At 32.8% G+C, this 24772-nt stretch overlaps 1 protein-coding gene and 1 pseudogene across 5 annotated transcripts in view; one reads left to right on the forward strand and one right to left on the reverse strand.

The window, feature by feature from the left end:
* JMJD1C (jumonji domain containing 1C) overlaps positions 1-24772 on the forward strand; it is a 302235-nt gene that overhangs the window by 132199 nt on the left and 145264 nt on the right. For all 5 annotated transcript variants that reach the window (XM_025049371.1, XM_025049373.1, XM_025049365.1 and 2 more), the window contains exon 2: positions 2756-2920. Coding sequence is in view for 4 of the 5 variants with exons in the window: in XM_025049373.1 (XP_024905141.1) it covers positions 2756-2920 (165 nt within the window). In the remaining variant the exon portion in view is untranslated. The remainder of the gene's footprint in view (positions 1-2755; positions 2921-24772) is intronic.
* LOC112482813 lies at positions 6809-6933 on the reverse strand (annotated as a pseudogene).

Raw genomic sequence — 24772 nt, forward strand, 5'->3', positions numbered from 1 at the left:
TTTTAATGATCATTTGGCTTAGGCATTTTCTTACATCATATTTACTTTAATGATAATCATTGCACTATCCATGGCTGTTAACTCTTGATGCATAGCTCTTATTTTTGAATTCCTAATGTGCATAACAATTGGCTCCAATATGCAATCAGAGGTGTTTACTGAGTGAAATCTTCTTCCCTTTCTTTTTTCTACATAATTATGAACACAGTGGCAAATTAGTAAATAGAGCAACTATTCATATTGCATTTTAGGACCTTTTTTCTTTTCCTTTTATTGCAAATTAGTCATTTATTTGTACTTGTGATGTGTTTTGCACAGTGCTGCGTATTCAAAAACATTTACTAAGCACTTCAGTTTGTTAGGCACTGTGGCAGGCACTAAAGAAGCAAAAGAGATGAAGGCATACTAATCGTTGTCCTTAAGGATCTTGTCTTTTAGTTAGTAAGACAGGGAAGTAAGCAGGTCCCAACAGAAGTGAATGAGGAGAGAGTTAACATAAAGTAATTCATGAACAACCATGTAAGTATATACAGAACTTTATGTAGGTGGGCAGGTTTATAGAAATAAACTACACCTCCCTAAACTTCACCCTACATACATACCAGTAAACTCTAAGGCCTGATTAGTACTGATTCAGTTAACCATGATGCCAGATCTTATCCATGTAAGTATAGGTCATCCAACATGGGCACCAAGCATCCCTGCATGTTCTGGTTTAGATATGAGAAAATGCAAAACTCTGACTGCTCTTTACCTGGGCTACTTCTCAGAGTTGTATTTGCAGTGAGCAGCAATGAGGGATGAGATAATAATTTCCCCCAAACAAAGGGCAGACTTGCTTCCACTTTACTATAAAAGTGGAAATTCCCCTCAAGGTCTGTGTTCTCTCTGTGTAAATAGGTGTCCATCCTGGACTCTTGTATCTTTCCCATGGGACTTGGGAGGGAGCCAACACAAGCAGTCTTTGCTGTCCATGCAAGATAAGCTATGAGTTTACAAAGTTCATTTCATGCTAAAATCTTTAATTTTATATTAAGGTCTTTGCATTTGGAAGAATTTATAATGAATTTATGTCCTTTAGGGAAATGTTTACAAACCTTGGCTTTTTAGGTTCTCTACTGAAATATTTTGTCAACAAGATCATATTTTAATTGTCCATCAGGGCAAAGTAAAGATAATGCTTTCCTGAACATTGTCTCAGCTTCAGTTTTCTGGAATTTCCAAACACTCTTTTATACCACAATTTAATAATTAAATATAAGAATCTTATAAGATTTTAAGTAGTGGAGAAATTGATATAGTTTAAAATCTTTGCTTAACACTAGGTAGACCTCAGTTCGACCCCTAAGAATGCGTTTTTAGAAGCCAGCAGTCTTGTTCCTTGACTTGGGCTTCTGCTCTGACTTTGTGTGGATAACTAGAAACAGGTGTTAACTCCTTGAACAGTGTATTCCTCCCTCTCCCGATTCTAATAGGTAAGCACATCTAACTAGCTTCCTAATGGACAGCAGCACAGAGTCTCCAAATCAAACATATCTTTTACCAGTTTGTCTCTATGTTTAAAAGTCCATGCTTAATATTTCCTAAGCACTTATATATATGCAGCACTGTACTGGACACTGTAACAGCTCTACCCTCAGTGACTTTGCACCCATAATTTAAAGATATTCTCATTTTATTTGATGACTATAGGGTAGTATTTGATTATTTAATAACATAAACTGAAAAATAACTGCTTACAGGAGTTCAAAGCTAAGTTTGAGTTGAAGAGAGGTTATAAACATTCTGAAGAACTTGAAAAAGGTCAGAAGAACAAACAGGATTTAAATAAAGGGAAACAGAAACCCTTTAGATATAAGGGTAGAAGAAAAAGATACAAGACTGCCTTCAGTGTAACTCATAATCTAGTAGGGAAAACAGTCCTATGAAGAAATAATTTTAGAGAATGAATGAAAAAAGATGAGGGGTGAGGGGGTGGAGGAAAGGAGGAATAGAATGCGTATTAAGAGTCAGCTTAAGTTTTCCAAATACTAACATTCTTGTCTTGTTCCTATTTGAGAGGAAAAACTTTCAGTCTCACAATTGAGTATGATGCTAGCTGTGGGTTTTTCAATCTTTATTATGTCGCGGTTAGTTACCTTTTATTCCTAGTTTGAGTATTTTTATCATGAAAGCGTGTTATCAAATGCTTTTTCTGTCATTTAAGATGATCATGTTTTTGTCCTTCATTCTATTAATGTTTATTGCATTGATTTATTTTCCTGCTTTGAATCATCTTTGCACTGCTGCCTAGCTTTGTAATTAAAGTTTTTTTAGAACAAAGCCAAACTCATTTTTTTACATATTATCTATTACTGCTTTCGTACCAGAGTCAGAAGTAGTTATGACACAGACCATATAGTTTGCGAAGACTAAAATATTCACTATTTAGTCCTTTATAGAAAATGTTTTCTGACCTCTGCTTTTAGAATTATCAATATCCACATAGTACTTTAATATGTCCTTAGTAGATATTGGTTGGTCTATACTGACAAACATTGTGTAAATTGCTTTTCTTAATAAGCTTATGGTTTACCTTCATATCATATAATAAGTAGTGGTTATAATGTGGTTAGGGAGAAATTATTTAGTAGTTTTAAGAGACGTTAATTTGAATAATGAATATGTTAATGTCTTTTCTAATTCAATTTTATGACATACATGTTTTAAAATATCACACTACATTGCTTATGGAGTTTTGTTTTCTTTTCTATAGGTATATGTGGAATTTGATGGTCTTGAATGGGATAAACGAGAGTGGGTTAGAGTTTATGAAGATTTTTCAACATTCTTGGTGGAATACCACTTAATCTGGGCCAGAAGGAACGACCCTAGCCAGACTCAGGGATCAAAGAGCAAACAGATTCAGTGGCCTGCATTGGTAAGATATTTCAGTTTCATTAAGCATTTTCAGTTTCAAAAGAATAAAAACTAAATATAAGCTTAGATTTATCTTGCTGATTATACATTAATATACCTAAAGAAGCTCTGAAGTATCTAGCAGAAATTTAAAAATACTGATTTCATTTTGTTGAACAACTTTATGTCTTTTTGTTAGTACTCTTTCAGCATATTTAGTCCACATATAGTTTATTCTGTCTAATTAGAGGAAACATAAATTGGATAAAGGCTACTAATCCAATTTGGTTTGTGTGTAGCATAGAACAACTTTGCTGAGTGAGACTTTGTAGGTGGACGGTAAGAGGCTACTTTTTATAAAGCATTCAGTAGCATGTAATTTTCCTTAGTTTGTTAAATTTAGTCAAAATTGAGTGAATCATTTTGGATGATAGCAGATATTTTATGTGAAATTATAGGTTTGGGGAACAGGTAAAATTACTTTATATCAGAAAATGATCCATTTAAGAAAACATAGTAAATTACAATAAATTCTCAGCTAGTTTGAAGAGTTTTATAAAAGAAACATGCTAACTAAATAAGATCATTAATTGTATTAAGAAAAAAGTGACATCTGTTTAACCATTGTTATCCCTGTTTTCTGACAGTGTCTAACATTATATGTTTGAATGAAATAATTTTCTTACATTAATATCAAAGAAATATTTTAAAAGCCACTGAAACATTATTTCAGGTATTTGGTATAAATATTGTCAGGGTGTTTCAGTTTTTTTAAACAATAATTATTTATAAGGTTAGTTTTACTTGCTTTTTTACTTAATGTTTTATCCTATACATTTCTCTTCACAGGTAATGACTAACAATTTTTAATGGCTGCGTAACATTTGATCATATTATGATTCATTTCCTTAATGTTTGGTATTGTAGTTGTTTCTGATTTTTTGTGATTATAAATAACTGTGATTAATGTGATAAATACATAAATCTTTGCATCTCTGATTATTTTACTATTTAGAATCATAGTAGAATTACTGGTCAGAAAGTACGAACCTGAGAGCAACAAAAATCTAAAAATCTCCTGATACTTTTCACAAATTATTTAAAAGTTGTGCTTAACTGCCCTTGCCCCCATTCAGTGTATTGAGTGTTTTCATCTCTCTCTGATCCTAAACTCCCAAACCCCCTCACCTGCAAGCATTAATTTACTTATCATACCATCTTGTTTTAAAACCCAAACATATTTAAAAAGAGGATTTTTACAATTTCAGAAGTGTAGAATTATGTTAAACCATTTATATATCTGCTATTTTGATATTTAAAAATAACTTCATTGTTTTAATTTGCATTTCTTTGATGTGATGACTATTTTTCATATTAGCAACTTGCATTTTTTATGAATTCTTGTCTTTTTAATTATTAAGGTTTTGGATTTTTCTAATATTTGCTATGAGCTTTCTTTATATTATTTCAGATATATAACCTTATGTCATACCTGTTTAATGGTTTGTTCAGCTAATTTTATGATAGCAAGACTTTGAATTATACACTTATATTTAAAGCAAGTCTGTATAATGGGAGCTATCTCCCTTCATTCAGACAGTCAGATTGTGTCTTTCTTCATGTTTCCTTTCTTTCTTTGTTTTAGGAGGTAATAAAAATTTATAGAACAAATAATTGAAATAAGAATGTTTGGCAAACTGTAGATAATAACCATTTTAAGTTTCGTAAAAGTTTGCAAACATTCATTTATGTATAGTACATATGACTGAGATTCTGTTTCCCTATCTGGTCATTAAAATGAAGCTTAAAGATATCTATAAGCAGCAATTATGAAATGCAGAGTTTAAAAATTCATATAGCATAATAAAATATTATAGCTACAAATTTGAGAAATTTTAGGGACGTATATGAGGCAGCAATAGAATGAAATACAGTGGAAACTAATACTCTTTTCTCTATGAATTTAATGTTTCTAATTCTGTACCCATGATACTTGCTTTCATGTTCTCTTATACTTAAACACAATGTTTGTATTTATTATCCTCATTTTGGTTGTTTCACCCCTCTTGTGGTAACTTAAATATTACACATTGGTTATATTTTAGTATCTTGTCTGTTTATTGTAAGAATCAGTAGAAAGTGATTATATACCTGCTGGTTCTTGAAATTATGACAGGACAAAAAAAGCCTATTACCTCATTAAACTATTCTAAAGTTTATTTTTAAAATTTAAAAATAAAGAAAACTTTAACAAAATATGGAATAGTACAATACCAAGGTTATTTCTCCAGAATTGTCTCTCCATCTTTCTTCCCAAGGTATCAAGAGCATAACATGTATTGGAGCACCACATATGTAACATGCTGAAGTGGTGTCTATTATTTTGTTGTTGTTTGTTTTGTTGTAGTATGAGTACCACCTGAGGTCATTCTGATGATGGAGGCTGAGGTAACTTACATTTTTATGTAAGTTACTTAATATATTGTCAAATTTTATTTATTTTTTAATAAAGTAAAATATTCGTAAAATCACATTTATCTGCACCAAGGAAAGAAAGTGTTGGCACTCATAATTGAAATCAACGAATCACCTACCTAACTGGGTTAGGGCCCTGGCTCCATCTCCTTTAGGAAAACCTTCTGTGGGGAGTGGGGCTTCGACCCTAACCCAGTTGGGCTGTAACACTGCTGCATTTTTCTAAAGGGCAGAGTTTTCTACTACTATTCTGCTGGCCCAGCCTTCCAGATCTCCCCAACCAGAATTAATATCACCATCCTGTGCTCTTGTAGAACTTTATTTGTACCTCTGTTTTACCAACTAGCACAGTCTGCTTTGTATTATACCTATTTGTTTGTATGTCTGTCTTTCTCTCCTAGATTGTAAGTTCTTTGAGGACAGGAATCATGTCATAATCATTTTTGTGTCATTGCTAGGAGTTTAGCACAGTGCTTTACCCATCTTAGATAGTGATTAATCGCCTGTTTTAAAGTGATGAATTAACTCTGTCCTAGCTAGTGAAACAAACCCTACTGGGAATTATAGCAAGTTTCCTGGCTATTACTTTTATGCTCAGATCAAAGGACAGGAAAGTATAATCAGCCAATTTATGTTAAAAAGTTTATAAGTTACCAACTTTAAACATGGCAAGTAGTCAAAAACTAATAAATATGCTTATATAGATGCCCTCATTCTAATCAGATATGAATGTAGTTCTTTAAATTGTCATAGGGAGAAATGTAAAATTACCCTAAATAAATTATTTTAAAGTTGTAGAAGGAAAGAATTTATATCTTCATTGTCAACTAAATATACTAATCTGCAGTAATTTATCTGAATTTCTGGAGTGAGTTTTAGGAAGCTCAGACTTCTTTCCAATACAAATTTTCCTTTGTAGATACGTTATTTCAGTTTGAGAATTATATTCAGATCGTAAATATGTAAAATTTTATCAATATATCTTTTATATTTTTCATCTACTGAAAATTGTCATTTTTTGAACAGTAGGATTATGCCTGACTATAATTTGTCTTTTCAATAAAAAAAACTATTATTTTCCAAAAAATTGGAAATTTTAATGTAATAATTTTAATTTATTTTTTATTTTGGAAATAGTTTTCTCCAAATGAATTAGTAGATTATTTTAGGCTTCTTCTATATATTTGACATCTACTTTTTATGTTTGTTGATATAATATTTTTATTATCTGTCCTTAATAGTACAAAGAATAAATATGACAGTTTAAACAATAATAAAAATACAATGAAGATTATTTAAGGTTTGCTTTCTACATGAATTAGTTTGCTCATAGATTTTTTTTTTTTTTTTTTTTTTTTAGGGTGAGGCAATCCTTGGTCAACCTCACAGATTGCAAGAGCCTTGTCAGTTTACAATCCTTTATTTTTATTATTTACGCCTACAGCACCTGGTCTTCCTAGGTGGTTTCCCATCCAAGTACTAACCAGGCCCTACCCTGCTTAGCTTCCGAGATCAGACGGGATCGGGATCGGGCTCGTTTAGGGTGAGATGGCCGTAGACTTGTTTGCTCATAGATTTACATGGCTTGATGTGACCTTAGAGGTAATCTAGTCATAGGTTCAGAGAACATAATTGCTTAAAAAGAGAACCTCAGCAGTCATCTAAGGAGGCAGTATAACATATTAAGAACATAAGCCTTGATGTTGGATTTCCTGGTTCAAAGCCCCACTCTTCCATTTACTGTTAATATATGGATGCACTTATTTATTCTTTCTATGTTTTACTGCCTTCATAATAGTAGTACCTACCATATAGAGTTGTGAAGGTTAAGCAACAGGTATATAAGTAAAAAAATCCTCAGTATAGCACTGCAGTGAGTTTACCCAACTGTACAGTTTTCGGGGAATCCCCATAAAACTGCCCTCTCTCTGACATCAATCGCAAGTTTGAGGGTTTCCTAAACCCACTTTCAAGTTAGATAATTTACTAGAAAGACTCATAGAACTCACTGAAAACTGTGATACTGCCACTTATGGTTTATTGCAGAGAAAGGATACAAATGAAAATAAGCCAAGGGAAGAAGTGCATAGGGCACAGAGTACCTTATGCACAGGAGGGGTCCACACATGGACCATGAAGTCATAGGACATCAATAAGCCCTTCCAGCCACAGTGTGTGACATTATGCAGAATATTGCCAGCCAGAGAAGCTCATTCCAGCCTTTGCTGTGCACAGTTTTTATTGGAGCTCAGTCACATACTATCTGGGTACTTGAGCTTCAGTCTTTATTTCCTCCCATAAATTGTACTGATATCTTTAATAATCACTACCTCTGGAGGTTACAACTGATACTGAGCAAAGCTCTCATAGTAAATCACATCTTTAGATTGTCCCATAGCCAAAGACTCCAGGCAAACAGAGACACACACCTATTAGGCAGAACATTCCAGAGGCCTACTGATCACCTCACAGTAGCTGAGGGCAAAGTCCAGATCTCTCTTTGGATTAGGTTAATTCTTCACTATACTAGCACTTTATAAAAAGCCTCCTGTTATTATTATCATCATATGGTTTTACATCCTCATTTTTCCAGTAAGAAAAGGAAGTATAAGTTAATTTCTGGAAGTGGAAATGAAACCCAAGTCCCCTATCTCCAAGATAATGCTTTTTCTTCTGTTGTAAAGTTTATACACTGCCAGTTACTGAATTGGCTGAGAATAATCTTGGAAGAGCATTTGTATTTTTCAGTAAACCTAGTTTCTGGAAAAGTCTTATAAGGAAAACCTAATATTTATTTCCGTTTATTTCTGATCAGATAATTTAAGGCTTGATGGATACAAATGAGAATAAACTAAAATCTTGTCATGAAGTCGAGAGAGTAAGAAGAGAGATAGATGCACAGATGGAAAATGAACCAATCAGTGATATAATAAAAGTTTATAAAAGTGGGAGAAGTAGGAAGAGAAGTAACTAGCGTGGCAGGGGAGCGGAGGAAAAGATACATAGAGGAGCGTGGTGCTCAATAGAATTTTAAATGCTGAACTAGCATTTTCTGATTGGAAAAGAGTGAAGGCATTTTGTGAGAAAACAGATCCTGATTGGGAAATTCTAAGGATTTATGCCATGCTGGAACGTAGAAAAATTGTAATAGAGTGGCAGAAGATGAAGGAAAAGTAAGTAGGGACTAGATCATAAAGGGTCTTGTGTTGCACATTTCCTCCTGTACAGAATGGAAAACCATTAAATCATAGTCATGTAGGTTAAATAATCAAGTTTGTATTATTTTAGATTACTGTGCAGAAAAATTAAGTGATTTTAGCACTTTGTCATTTATCCCTTTGTTTAAATAATCTGGTGGGATTTGGATAAATGTACCTGGTGGAACATGTTTACCTTTATTTCCTCCAAAATTACACTAAAATAACAATTTAAAAGGACAAAAAGAACACAAGACAACAGTGATTAGATGTTAATAAATTTTTAGAATGTAGAGAATGGATGAGAAGTAGTGATCAACCTAGCAAGATTCAAGAAAAACGAATCATAAATGTCAGCAGAGAATGCTAGAACATCTCAAAAAGTTTCAAAAAGCAGCATCACATGCTTTACACAGAAGTAATGGATGAGCCAAAAATGGAAGGATTAGTTAAAAGGTGATATGAAGAGAATTAGACTCTCAGGGCCTTTTCCTAACCCCTTAGAGCCAGGCAAGCCAACCCTTCTTACCTATAGGAGATTGGTAGGTGGTACATTCTCTTAAGTAGAGATTTCCTTCAGGGACATTTGACACATCAGAATTTCTGATATGACACAAGACGATTACATGAAAATTTTTTTTGCTAAATGGTACAACCTTTCCTTCAGTCTCTTTTTCTTCATTCTGCTCTTTGAATATTTGAATATTATCAACCAGATGTTTACTCATAGTCAAAAGATTAGAGGATTGTCTTCTCAGGGGAAATGAAGGTCCCCGGAGAAAAGAACAACAAATACTTTTAAGGAGCTTCCAGCAAAACGGTCATATCTCCACCCATTCAACCTATAGTAATAGCCACCAGAGATCCCATTAAAATCTCAGCAAGCCTTAGGTGATACTCAACAAGCTGAACTCACTCACAAAGCCTTTTCAATAGTTTTTTAGTGCCTCGTGCTTAAATATGAATGGTTAGTCAAGAATATTCAAGAATCCCCAGTCATCTGAGGTCTGCAGTTTTAAAATTGTATATAAATATTATATACTAACCTAATGAGGTTTATAATTAACTGCCTAAATGAAGGCAAGAATTATGCATTTAAATTTAAGTATTCAGTATAGGCACAGGACCTTGAGAGTGTTAGCTATTGAGTAAATATTTACTGAATGAGTGAATAAAACACTTTAACGTGATTGTGAATTGAAAAGTATTTCTTGTTTTCAGTGTTAAACCTCTTCTTTCAAACTATTTAACATATCAATATTTCTAAAATTGCATGAAAAAAGAAGTGAACTAGTATTCTAAATACCCTTAAATTCTTTTCCACAATCAAGTACCTTTGAAAAGTACATTTAAATTTTTTCTAAGTCATAATTTTAGATTTTGCTTCCCATGTTTATTGAGTGGGATCAAATTGAAGAGCAAGATATGTTTACTGAGTCATAAATTTAAGATATATGTAAGACATATACATAAATAGGGAAGAGGACAGCAAAGCAATTGAATTATATATCAAACCCCAAAGGCTTTCTGCTTTTATGTTACTTTACTTTGTTGTTACTAATTGCAGCATTCCAAGTACTATGTTTACAAGCACCATGTTATATTACTTCTTTCTTAAGATGTTGAAACAATTCATGTAATAGTAAAATTAGAACATTTAGTTGTATAAAAAATAAACAGAAAATAATTGTATATGATTTTAAGGCACCAACTGCAGTTAATGTTTGAAACAGCTCACTTTTAATGTTTAAAATAATCAAAGCAGTTTAAAAATATTTAAGAGAAACTATAGTTTTTATACAAAGGTGGGTTTTTCCTCATTTTAAAATCTTAATTATTAAGATTTGGGTTGAGAAAGACATTATATGTTACTGAATTTACACAGTTAATTTTTTTCTTTCTGCCTAACCCCCATTTTAACCCTACCTAATCTACGACCTAGCTCATATTTTTTCCTGATTTTTAGATTGTTGTGTCACATTTCATTGTTTTAACCAAAAATGGCAGTTAGTTGTAATTAACTAGAATTTGTTTTTCAGAATGGTTAGTTTTTCTCTGTAAGAGTTTTCATAACCTGGTAGTTGTTTTTGTTTGCCATTTATTTCAGCCACAGTGAATTATTCTCTGGATATAATTTCTGAAAATTTTTTATATCCTAGAATTATTTTGTAATTATTTACTTGATTATTTGACCTTTTCATTACAAGTATTTCCCATATTTAGTCACCTTTTTTTTTTGTTATACTTAGAATTGCTAGGAATTTTCAATGTGTTGCTATTATAATTTGAAGCAGCCAAAAGCAACTAGCCATGTAAAATAAAGATGGAGGTTGATTCCATTTTTTTTTCTGTCCAGAAATGTGTGGTTGCTGTGTCTACCACGTGTTCTAATTTGAGAATTATTTTTCAGCTCTTGGCGGGAGGGGGAGTCTCCTTTGGTGTTGAGTTATACTAACCAGGTCTAAAACTGCTTCTTTACGTAAGTAGTTTCTTTTTCACTGTATATATACTTTTTAAATTTGTAAATGGTTACAAATAACTTGAACGCACCAGCATTACATATGTGTTGCATGATAATCTCTTTCATTCATTCAGTAAACATTCTTTAACACTTACTGTGAGCTAAGCATTATGCAAGTACCGTGAATCCAACAGTATGTATGGTCCTTGCTGACACACAATTATTTAACTGTACTTGTGAAGGGTTCTATAAAAAATACAGGTAGCTTTTAAAGTATATTTATACTTACCATTTGAAAAACAATGTGATGTATTAACTTTTTATTACATGTAATAATATTACCAATGTAACATTATTTAATTTTTGAAGGCTTATACCAAGTTCCAGCCATTGTTCTCAGTGTTTTAAATCATCCATCCATTTGAGATACACAGATGAGACATGGTATAGTCAAGTAACTTACTGAGGACAGAAGCAACTGTGTATTGAAAAGTTTAATTGTGAAATTATATAAGGTTAAAAAAGCAGTAACCTTCTGTCATTCTTTTCTATGTATTTTCCATAGGTATCTCTTGTTAACGGGTTATTATATGTCCTTTTAGACTTTCCTGCCCCACTTTTCTTCTTCCCTTTTTGATAAACATGTAAATATTTCCCAAAAAATCTCGTTTCAAAACTAAATAGAGAACTTATGCATATACAGCTTTGTGAGTTAAATGTGATTATAATAACTTAAGTTCATAAAGTTGAAGTAAGTGTATGGGCCATGAAAGATACCTATCCAAACCATTGTAATATTTTCTAAACTGGCTAAACCTGAAGGCAGTTGTGCTAATCTTGGAGTTCCCCTAGGGATTTCAAGGAATATAGGAATGATTCCAGGGTCTTTTGTATTCTTCAGGGAGGGTTTGGAGGTAAAGCATATCATAGTGAATAAAGGAGGTCTAACTTTTCCTAGTCAAGAAATAATTACAGATTTAGGAGTATTTTTATCATTTTAAATGTTTCTGTCTCCCACTTTTCAGTGACTAATGCCAGGAAATCTCTGACATGTTATTTTCAGATAAAGTTTGTTTTCTTTTTTATACTCTGTGAAGTATAGTGATAAGTAAAATGTAAAACAAATCTTATTTAAACTTAATTTTTCCTCTCCTCATTGGAGTACAAGGAGTCCTTATTTAAATATAGTATATTTGAAGAACATATTAGTAATTTGGAGCACCAGATGAATTTTATTTTAGAAAAATAGGGATGTATGTAACCTTCATTTTCAGCTAAATTATGGTTTTATTGGGCTTTCAATCAGCTAGTCTTGAAATTTCATCATTGTAGAATCCAAATAAAACTGAAGCTACCTGCCCCCTAACTTGGTACCCATCTCATTATTATGTATTATCTAAAATGAATGCACATGAGCATACATTATCTTTTTTGAATAAGTAACTAGAGAAGACATCACAGAACACAAAACAAAACTACAGAACTTCCTTCGTGTATGTTTTTTCCCAGCCGAGAGCTATTCTCACTCAGCTGTTCCTCAAAAAATCTATTTTGCCTACTTTTCAACAATTGACCTCTCTTCCCTCTTCTACAAAACTGCCTGAATCTTTTACTTCCAAGAGTAGCTATATATCCTTAATTATATGAATCAGTTTAGGCTCTGATTTCAGATTTTATAAATGGTGCGAGAACACAAGGGATCCTTATAGTGATGGAACAGTTCTTTATTGTGGTTGTGGTGGTGGTTACATCATTCTCCATATATGATAAGATTGAATAGATTGCACACATACATACACATACGTACACAAATAAGAGTGCATGTAAAACTGGTGAAATGGGACTTATAGTTTGTACCAATATCAATTTCCTGATTTTTACATTTTCAGATAGTTTCACAAGATTGTTACTATGTTATGTAGGGAAGACTTTTCTTTTTTTTCCTTGCAATTTCCTGTTAATCTATAATTATTTCAAAAGAAAAAAAATTTTTTTGTAGGTCAGCTGGATAACCTGAGAGAAATTAGAGAAGCACTTGATTTTTTATACAAGTGTACTCATTCTTTTCAGTGGTATCTAATAAGCTTTTATCCATCCATTGCTTTTTCAAAAAATTTCAGTTAATCTTTTTTTTAATACCTAGAATTTCTATTTGATTCTTTTCCAATTTTGCTTACCAATTAAAAAATATTCTGTTTTGTACACATTTCTAAACTTGACCTTTATTTTTTTTAAACATAATATTTATAATTATTCTGTGTTAATCTGCATCTGTTCTCATTTGTAAAGTTTGTCCTGTTTGCTCTCTCTGCTAGTAGTTGCTCATGTTGCCTTGGTTTTTTTTTGTTGTTTAGTTAATTTTTCACTCCCCCTCACCCCGACAAATACCTTCTGGAGGCTGAGATGGTTGAGGAGTTTTATGAGACAGTTTTGAGGCTAGAATGAAGGTAGATTTCTCTCAGAGGATTTGCTTTTTTAGTCTGCCATATATCTGGGATGGCACCATCATGATGGTCTTAGACCACTTTAAATTCAAAGCTTGAAGTTTTTGTGTCATTAAGTTGATTTGAATGAATCCATACAAGGGCTGGTTTGTTGTTCACTCTCAAGAAATTTTTTAAAGTTGCATTTGTATCTGCTCCATACCAACCCAGCTTTCTTTGGAGAGACACAAGGTGAAAAGAGTATGGGGTAGATTTACTCTATCTCAAGATACAGTTAGTTAGCCCTTTGTGGTTTCAGGTTTCTCAGGGATGACTCTCTTGTTAGTCCTCTGGCTTTGAGCAGACTGTCTCTTCTGTTCCGTTCTGTTACTGTTTCCCCAAGATCTCTATAAATTTAGCTCAATTTTGCCCTCATTCAGCAAGAGCTCTCAATATAAGAGTCTATATACAGTTATTATTTTTTAACATGATGATTTATAAGTAAGTGAAATTAATACTTTCTAGGAATTACAGACCCCAGAATTAGTGTTGTACTAACTTAATCCATATATTGGAATTATTCACATGTAGATTATAATTGTTTATGAGTTTTAAATGCATTTATTCATGTAAAACTTTTTTAATTTTGAAAAATGAAAAAAAATTGTTTTTAACCATTATTGGCATACTTATTAATCATAAATAAAATGGTAGAATGATTTTCAAGTCAGTAGATCAGATTAGATAATAAGGCCTTAAAACATATGAAAAAGAAACATAAGAAAGCATTTAGTATGTACTTTTCAATGACAGAAAATATTAAGTATTCATTTGTGAAATTCCATTGAAACAAATGGAGAAATCTTTTCAAATAAAAAAAATCTTTTTATTCTTTCTGCATAATTTTATAGGTAGAAATTTTTTATAACATAGTAGCATGCTTATGATATAGAAATAATAAGTGTTTTCCTTTTTAATTATAAGCCGATTGCTTTTTTTTTTACTTTTCCAGAGCAAAATGTGAAGAGTTTTTTAAAAATCCTACAATGTTAAATAATATCTTTATTTACCTAGCATCGATTCTTATTGCCTGAAACCTGAATTTTTTTTTTTAGTGAATTTACTGCATTACAAAATTTATTATCCTTCCTCTGTACTTCCCACAATGCTATATATTCTGTCCCAACTTAACTGGGTATGGTTAGCACTTCCAGAAAATACTACGTATTTTTATACATCTGTTCTTTTGTTGATGCTTTTTCCTCACCTACAAAGCTTTTACATCTATTTCTGCTTATTAAATTTCTACAAATCCAGAGTAACTCATACAGCTCCTTCATTTCAAGAATTCTGTTGGTTGTAATCAGATAATCCTTTTTGTAAGTATAACAGTTTTTATTTAAAAATTCAACATTCGGGAGTGGAGAGGTAGATGGGGTAATGGGAGTCAAATACGTGGTGACAGAAAGAAATCTAACTATGGGAGCTGCAAACACAATCTAAATATATATACATATGCCTTACTGTTCAAGTGTACAGCTGAAACTTACTGGATTTCATTAACCAATGTCACTATAAAAAAAATTTAACATTTACATGAATACTTGAGTTACAGTATTTATGCCTGCCTTCCCTACTTTAAGCACTTTGAGGTCAGGAATTAATGTGTTATTAATATTTTTATTTCCCTTTCCCCAAGTACTAGAGCATCTTGAACATTATTGACATATAGTATCTGAAAACACAAAACTATTATCAGTAACTTTTTGCTCTATGCCAGGCACTGTGTAAATCATCTTTGTATTATCTAATTCAGTCTTTTCAATATCCTTATCTACATTTTGTAGATGAGGTAACTTAAGCTTATGAGGTACGCAACTTGCCTTTGAATCCACAGCTCGTGGGTGGCAGATATAGGATTAAAGTTTAGGCTATCTTGACCCAGGGAACTATTCATAGAAATGTATCATACCTATGGATTATATAAAGCTTCTCATTAGTCGTATTGTAAACTCTGGGCCAGTCTAAGTTCAGACAGCTGGTACATCTCCATAGCCTTATGGTCCAAGGAGCTGACATTTAGGAAATCTCATGCCTGACCTAATGATACCTGCTTAGGCTATGACTCAGTAAAACTCCAATACTTTTTGGTACTTTGAAAACATTTTAATGTTTTCTTAACATTGTTATCATTCATAAGCAGTCTCTGGGTTCCTTTGCTTAAAAATGGATGATACTTAGTAGGTTTTAGGTCTTAATTTTCTTTTTGATAAATCTTTATGTATTTGTTTTTAATATACAAATTTTAGAATAAATACCTTGGGCTCAGATTAACAAATATAATTTCCTTGATTTATTTTATAAGGTCATAAAGTGGAAGGTGACAAGATTTCAGGTTTCATTATAGCTTAGAGAATAGCATGTGTTCCATTTTCATCCCCTGATTGAATTTGCAAGCAGAAGAAAAATTGCATGGCACCATTTCTAGGTTTTAAATGTTCCTAGTACTTTCTTTTGCTGCTTTATGCCACAGGAAGTTGAGAATTGATATGGTGGTGTCCATTTATGAAATGTATTTTCTCTATTCTGTTGTCTGTTTTTAGCCACTCCACCTAAAAATAGCTGCTGTGCTGAAAATGAAGGTCCCTGATTTGAATATGGTAACTTGTTCACTTGCATATTAATTATAGGCAGGCTAAACCTTGGAGTTGCCATACTTTAAAGAGGCCTTTTGGGATCTCACTGAGGTTAATGTTTTACTGAAGACAGGCAAGCAACCTCAGCTAATTCCCAGTAAGTCTTGTTTCTCATTTACAGTTGTATAAATCATTAACATGTTCTTAATATAGTTTGGAAACCTAAATCCGTGAATATGTGCATAACATTTCATTTTAGGACTTTTATTTAGCCTTATATTTGGCATTTTAATAATTAAACATAACATCTCATATTAAGTGAAAAAAGATGCAGAGTTTTACATACAGTTTTCTACTTTTTTGTAAAACGAGTTTAAAATAGGTGAGGAAAATCAATACATATGTTTGTATCTGCTAATAAGACGCATAAAGGAACTCAACAACGATGCATAAGAAACCAGTAACTGTAGTTACCTTCATGTGTGTTTTCCAGATGGAGGCCCTTTGTTTATTCAGGAAAGTGGGAAAAAGAGGTGGAATTTTCTCTGGATATTGTTTTATGTATTTTATGTATTTTGAGAACCATTTAAATATATAGCCTATTAAATTTTTTCAAGCATCTGTTTACTCAATAACCTCTTATGCCTCTTAGCTAAAATTAATAAAACTCATTTTTGAATGTTCATATATGAAAAAAACTTAAATTAGAGATTGGATAATAATTGTATTAAAATATAATTTTTATTTGTTCCTTTTACTGTGGAATAGTTTAAGTTTGTTGAAAATGTCACCATTCAGGGGTATTACACCAACGTTACCTTTGGTGGGAGAATATAGTTGGTATGCCATATCAGGCAGGAGCACCTGAATCCTGAAATTTTTGGACTTTTTTCCTCAAAACTAAAGTTCTCACTAGCAGATGAATGTTAAACTAGTTTTTTAAATTACATTTTAATTGAGCTAAATTATGGTAAGAGGGAGAAGGGATAATATATACTCTGACACTGAGTGATACTCTGTTATTCAAAATAGTGGCAAAGTAGAGTAAAATATGAATAGTCTTGTTTATCACAGGCTTTAGCGCCTCCTCTTCATTTGATTTCTCTTTTTCCTTTTCCATGGCCTTATTTTTAATTGTTTCAGCTACTCAAAGAAATTTTTTAAGTAATATCTAATCTCACTTTTTCAAAGTGGAATTTATTTTCCGATTGTAAGAGTAATAAATACCTATTTTAGTATTTTTTTGATATATACTGAAAATTGTAAGGAATAAAGTCAGCCGTCTGTAATATTTTGCCAAAATATCTAAGAGTTGGAACCATTTTCTTTTAGGCTATGTGTATTTTTTTCTATCTCCTTTATTTAAAAGTAAATAGCTTTACTTTTATAAATACAATTTCTGAAGAGTATTGCGTTTTTTTAAAATATTTTATACAGTAAAATTTATTTTTTACATACAGTTTTATGAGTTTTGACAAATCATGGGCTCATGTAACCACTACCGCAATTAGGATACAGAATGGTTCCTTCACTTGCAAAAATTTCCTGTGTTGCCCCCTTGTAGTCAAGGAGTTTTCCTACTCCTGACCTCTTCCAACCACTGAACTGTTCTTCATTGATAATTTTTGCATTTTTCAGAACATTATATAACATAAATATAATCATACAGTATATCTCCTTTCGAGGCTGACACTTATTTAGCATAATGCCTTTGAGATTCTACTGAGGAGTATTCTAATATATGGCTATATTACAGTTTGTTTATACATTTACCCATTGAAAGATAACTTTGATTGTTTCTAGTTATGGGTGATTATGAATAATGCTCCTGAAAACTTTATGTATACATGTTTTTATACAAATATAAATTTTTATTTCACGTGGCAAATACCTCAGAGGAAGATTGCTGAGTCATATGGTAAGATGATGTTTAGTTTCATAAATAACTAACACTGTTGTCTAGAGTAGTTCTCCCATGTTAAATTCTCTACCTGAAATGTTTGAGAGTTCCAGTTGCTCTTTATCTTTACTTGGTATTGTCAAAGTTTATTTTAGACATCCTATTAAGTCTGTAGTGGTACATCATTGTGCTTTGTTTTTTCCTTATAGTAATGGGTGTTGCAGTCTATTCTTGAGCTTATTTTCTGTCTATTTTCTTTGGAGAAGTCTCCTTCCAAATCACTTGTTTGTTTTTAATTTTTTTTATTATTATTATTGAGTTTTCAGTTATTTTTTAAAAAACTTAGAATATAAGTCCTTTTTCAGATATGTGACTTGCAAATATTTTCTCCAGATCAGTAGCAATAGTTTTTGACCTTATGAGGTCCAGTTTATCAGTTTTTTTTTTTTTTTTTTTTATTCAGTCAGATTTTGGTGTTATATCTAAGAACTTTTTGCTTAACCCATGGTCACAAAGTTTTTTCCCTATGTTTTCTTTTAAATATTTTACAGTTGTAGATTTTCCATCCAAGTTGAAATATTGGTTGGAGTAGAACAGAGGTGTAAATTATATATATTGACAAAATCATTATGCTTATATATTGTGTATATGTTTACGCTCTATTTAATGACAATAGAAAAACTAATGAAATCACCAACCAACCTTGGTAGTTGTACATTGTCAGCCTATATCTTAGCTTAAGTTGAAATCTGTAATTTGTAAATACATATTCTTTGTCTCTGCTCCTACTTCAGTTATTAAATCAGCCTGGAATGCTTTTTTCTTCATTCCTTTATTACTTTCTAATTTGAAAATCTTATTTCCTAATAAATTTAGTGGCATTGTATTTCTCATCTCTCACTTTTAATCTTATGTCTGAGGATGATTTTTATCATTTTTTTTTCATATATATATTTAGCTTATTTGGAGAGTTTCTCTTTTCTATCCATCTTCCCACCTCCATATTTCTATTCTAATAGACAGCCATAATTAGTACAACTTTGTTTGAGTGTTTCATATTTTTTAGCTCGTCAGGATTTCTTGTTTGTTTTCTTATTTTCATTTGCTTTTTTTTTTTGATCTTTTTTTCCCCCCTCATGTTGTTTGCTACTATAGTTCTCTAATATGACTTGGTATCTGGTGGCGCAGGCCCTCCATGTTATTCTTCCAGTAGTGTTTTGCTGCTTCTTGTCCTCCTGTTGTCCCATATACACTTAGAATCTTGTCAGGTAGAGATGGTAATTTGAACCAACTCTACTACTGAGAACTGAAGAAGCTGAATCAAAATAAAAATAAATAAATTATTTCTGAAGACATCAGACTGTCTTTAAATCTGTGAAGAATTACAGAACCAAAGCTCTGTGGAAAAAAAAAAAAAAGAAAGCCAATGTATTGAGAGTAACATTTGAGGCTTTCTTTCTCTCTAATGGCACAGATTCCAGAAAAGGCCACAGAAAGGTTGAAAACCTAAGGAGATAAAAGTTGGAGTTCAAGACCACCAAGGAGAGAGGTCTATGTTAAACCTCTTTGGTTTTATGTTAAAACCTCAAAAGGCTATAATCTAAATCAGACTTTCTGAGTTTCAGCACTATCGACACTTTAGACTAGATAATTCTTTGTCGTGGGGAACTGTCCTGTGCATTGAAAGATACTTAACAGCATCCCTAGCCTATGTTCACTAGACGCCTGTACCAATCCCCTACTCCCACTGTGGCAATCAAAAATGTTTCCATATATTGCCATATGTCCCCTGGTGAGCAGAAATCACACCCCCATTTAAAAGAACTACCCTAAATGGTATGCTGGAATAGACTAGATTTTGTAGGGATTAAAGCCCAGCTTTGAATCATCTCAGTCACTGATTGGATTAAAATGATCTGAAATTAACTAGTATTTTTTTGCTTTAAACCAGTGATCCCCAGCCTTTTTGGCACGAGGCCAGTGCTTCTATGAGAATATAATGTCTGATCTGAGGTGGAGCTGGGGCAGTAATGCTAGTGCCGGCGAGCGGCTGCAAATGGAAATGAAGCTTTGCTTGCTCACCCCTGTGCGGCTCAGTTCCTAACAGGCAATGGATCGGTACTGGTCCATGGCCTGGGGGTTGGGTGCTCTGCTTTAAACTACTTGTTAAAAGCAAATGGCTGTCCAAGTGAAGATAATATTTTCAAAAGCCTCGGATTATCTCTTAGGTTTCTCACATATAGCATCTGACAATCAAAACCAATTAGAAGATCGGTATTCAACCTAAATGGATACAGGAAAACACCTGATGAAAAACCATTTAAAACAGTAGACAGTAGAAACAGATGAACAGAGGATCCACATAATGGAATAATTAAGACTGACTATAAAATAAGTATATATTTTTAAGAAATAAGTATATTGTTAAGATTGGACTAAGGTGACATTCTAGAACTCAAAACTACCACAGTTTAACAGCAGATTACCTGGTTAAATTGCACAATAATTACCATTGATGTTTTTATTGCAATTACATCAGTTTAAGGGGTAGGGGTACTAACATTTTTACTCTTATTGATATTGCTGTTCCAGTTTGTGCTGTTTTCTGTGTTTACTTCTACTCTTTAATGTCTTTCAATAATTTTATACATAATAGGCTTGCATGTATTTTGTTAAATTTTTTCCTAGGTACTTTATAATGCTTTTTAAAAAAAGTTTTATTTTCTAATAGGTAGATGCAATTGTTAATTAAATGAAATTTAATTTTTACTTTTATATCTAACCTTACAAATTTTTTGTCATTGGAGTTTTCAACATAGAGGATATATTATCTGCAAATAAGACAATTATTTCTTTTTTACTCTTTTCAATTATTTTTTATTTTTCCTGTCTTACCTCCCTCACTTGGACTGCCATTCAAGTATTAAATAGATGTGATTATGTGTTTGTTTGTCATCACTAAAGTTGGTCTTTGTTATATTCTTTATCAAGTTAAGGAATTTCTCTTTATGTTTTGCCTGATTCTTTTTTTTAATAAATTTTTTAATTAAGTTTATTGGGGTAACATTGTTTAATACAATTATATAACTTTCAGGTGTACATTATAATTTCGACATCTGTATATTCTATTGTGTGTTTACCACCCAAAGTCCAGTTTGCCTGATTCTATCTTGAAAAGGTGCTGAATTATATGGAGTAGTGCATCTATGAATGATAATATTTTCCCCTACTTTTGTACTATATAGGGTGACATAAAGTTTTCTAATAATAATAGTCATTCCTGAATTTCTTGGGTTAACTCAAATTAGTTTTAATTAATTATCTTTTATATATTGCTGGTCTTGGATTGCTGATACCTTTCTTCAGATTTTTTTGTATCTATATTCCTGAGCAAGATTGGTCTGCAATGTTTTTCTTACATTTTGTTTGCTTTTGGACTAAAGGTTTATGCAAGACTCAAAAGATGAGCTATAAAATATTCTCCTGTTTCATTCTGGTAGTTGTTTTTAAGATTGGAATTAAAAGTTCCTTGAAAGCATGATAGAACTTAACGGTAAAGCTCTCACAGTCTGGTGTTTTTTTGGGGGGTTGGGGCAGCAGATGATTATCCACTTCAATTATTTTTACTATCTGTAGGACAATTAAGGTTTTTATTTTGTCTTTGGTAAATGTTGCTTCTCTAGAGATGAGTTTATTTTTAAAATTTATTTGTTTAAGGTTGTTAATAATATTCTTTTTTTCTTTTTGTTTGTAAGACCTAAAGTCTGTAGTAGGCAGTTTATTTCCAAATCTTTTTCATGGAAACTTCTTTTCTTCTCCCCTTGATATACCTTATTAGAGGTTTGTCACTGTTATTAGCCTTTTTCAAAGAACCAACTATTTTGGCTTTATTTATATTCTCTATGGTCATTTATTTCATCTTTCATTTTGTTCTTATGTTTTATTTTTTCTTATGCCATGAATTTATTAGTTAGTTCTTAGATCTTAAATTGAATACATAGCTCATTAATTTGGGGGTGTTTTTTATATAATCAGTGAACTTATTTTCCTCTTTAATTTGTCTGCACTCTCTTGGAACTCTGATTTCACATATATCGCTGAGTCGATCTATTCTTCCCTGTTGAGTGTCCTTATAATCAGTGTTTTGAATTCTGTATCTGATAGATTGCTTGCCTCCACTTCCTTTAGAATAGGAATTTTCTCCTATTCTTTCATTTGAGACATGTTTCTTTGTCTCCTCATTTTGGCTGCCTCTCTTTGTTTCTATGTATTAGGTAGATCAGCTACATCTCTGTCTTGGTAGAATGGCCTTATGTAGTAAGTGTCTTGAGGAGCCCAGCGGGTCATAAGACAATTATTTCTTTTTTACTCTTTTCAATTATTTTTTATTTTTCCTGTCTTACCTCCCTCACTTGGACTGCCATTCAAGTATTAAATAGATGTGATTATGTGTTTGTTTGTCATCACTAAAGTTGGTCTTTGTTATATTCTTTATCAAGTTAAGGAATTTCTCTTTATGTTTTGCCTGATTCTTTTTTTTAATAAATTTTTTAATTAAGTTTATTGGGGTAACATTGTTTAATACAATTATATAACTTTCAGGTGTACATTATAATTTCGACATCTGTATATTCTATTGTGTATTTACCACCCAAAGTCCAGTTTGCCTGATTCTATCTTGAAAAGGTGCTGAATTATATGGAGTAGTGCATCTATGAATGATAATATTTTCCCCTACTTTTGTACTATATAGGGTGACATAAAGTTTTCTAATAATAATAGTCATTCCTGAATTTCTTGGGTTAACTCAAATTAGTTTTAATTAATTATCTTTTATATATTGCTGGTCTTGGATTGCTGATACCTTTCTTCAGATTTTTTTGTATCTATATTCCTGAGCAAGATTGGTCTGCAATGTTTTTCTTACATTTTGTTTGCTTTTGGACTAAAGGTTTATGCAAGACTCAAAAGATGAGCTATAAAATATTCTCCTGTTTCATTCTGGTAGTTGTTTTTAAGATTGGAATTAAAAGTTCCTTGAAAGCATGATAGAACTTAACGGTAAAGCTCTCACAGTCTGGTGTTTTTTTGGGGGGTTGGGGCAGCAGATGATTATCCACTTCAATTATTTTTACTATCTGTAGGACAATTAAGGTTTTTATTTTGTCTTTGGTAAATGTTGCTTCTCTAGAGATGAGTTTATTTTTAAAATTTATTTGTTTAAGGTTGTTAATAATATTCTTTTTTTCTTTTTGTTTGTAAGACCTAAAGTCTGTAGTAGGCAGTTTATTTCCAAATCTTTTTCATGGAAACTTCTTTTCTTCTCCCCTTGATATACCTTATTAGAGGTTTGTCACTGTTATTAGCCTTTTTCAAAGAACCAACTATTTTGGCTTTATTTATATTCTCTATGGTCATTTATTTCATCTTTCATTTTGTTCTTATGTTTTATTTTTTCTTATGCCATGAATTTATTAGTTAGTTCTTAGATCTTAAATTGAATACATAGCTCATTAATTTGGGGGTGTTTTTTATATAATCAGTGAACTTATTTTCCTCTTTAATTTGTCTGCACTCTCTTGGAACTCTGATTTCACATATATCGCTGAGTCGATCTATTCTTCCCTGTTGAGTGTCCTTATAATCAGTGTTTTGAATTCTGTATCTGATAGATTGCTTGCCTCCACTTCCTTTAGAATAGGAATTTTCTCCTATTCTTTCATTTGAGACATGTTTCTTTGTCTCCTCATTTTGGCTGCCTCTCTTTGTTTCTATGTATTAGGTAGATCAGCTACATCTCTGTCTTGGTAGAATGGCCTTATGTAGTAAGTGTCTTGAGGAGCCCAGTGGTGCAGGCTCCCTGGTCACCTTAGCCACGTGCTCCAGGAGTGTCCCTTGTATAGATTGTGTGTGCCCCCTGTTGTAGTTGAGCCCTGATTGCTGTTGACATGTAAGTGGGTAGAGTTGACCTTAAGGCTGACTGGCTATGAGGACTGGCCACCACCACAGCTAGATCTGAACCCACTGATCAGGATTCACCGCAGCAGGGCTCTGGAGCCTGCTGAGACCACCCTTTTTGTAAGTGCTGTTTGTGGAGCTAATCAGTTGGTCCTCTTTTGTGGTCTGAAGCAAGCCATCGGGTGTATTGGTTCTAGGGCCTCTTGGGAGGGGCTGTGGTACAGGCCAGGGTCAGCCACTGCCTGTGTCCAGCCCAGGGCCACATACTGGGAGCTATAAAGCTACTAGCAGTTGGTAGCTGCCTGCACTGATCCTAGAGATTTGTGGGGAAGCCTTATGCTACGACCTTATGCTGGCTGGCACCCAGACCTTGCTTGGGTCCACTCAGCAAAAGGCATACAAGACCAGCCACTTGTCTTGAGCCTGCAGACCTTGGACAGATTTTTTAAAGAACGTTTATAGCACCATGAGTAACAGTCACTGAAAGAGCCAAAGGCAGTGCACAAGTTGGGTGGAGTGGTGTCTCAGGGAGTCATCAAGGTGGGATAAGTGGTGTTCACCAGGTTAATGCAGATCAAGATTTGGTGCCTAGCTATGCTCTCAGGGGTGTGTGTGCAGAGAACTCAACATAGGGACATGATGGTTCTTGCCCTGACTGAAGCCACACAATTCAGTCTCTCTCCATCTGTCTTTGGAGCCTTTTAAGCTGCTGTCCTTATGCTAGAAAGTAGGGTGAGTGTTTGTGAGCAAGTACATCTCTCTGCGGGCCCTTTAAGATGATATCTGGGTTTCTAGCAGCCCTCTCTCTCACCAGGATAGGACAG

Source organism: Pteropus alecto, unplaced genomic scaffold (assembly GCF_000325575.1).
Source record: "Pteropus alecto unplaced genomic scaffold, ASM32557v1 scaffold155, whole genome shotgun sequence".
Taxonomy (NCBI): Eukaryota; Metazoa; Chordata; class Mammalia; order Chiroptera; family Pteropodidae; genus Pteropus; species Pteropus alecto.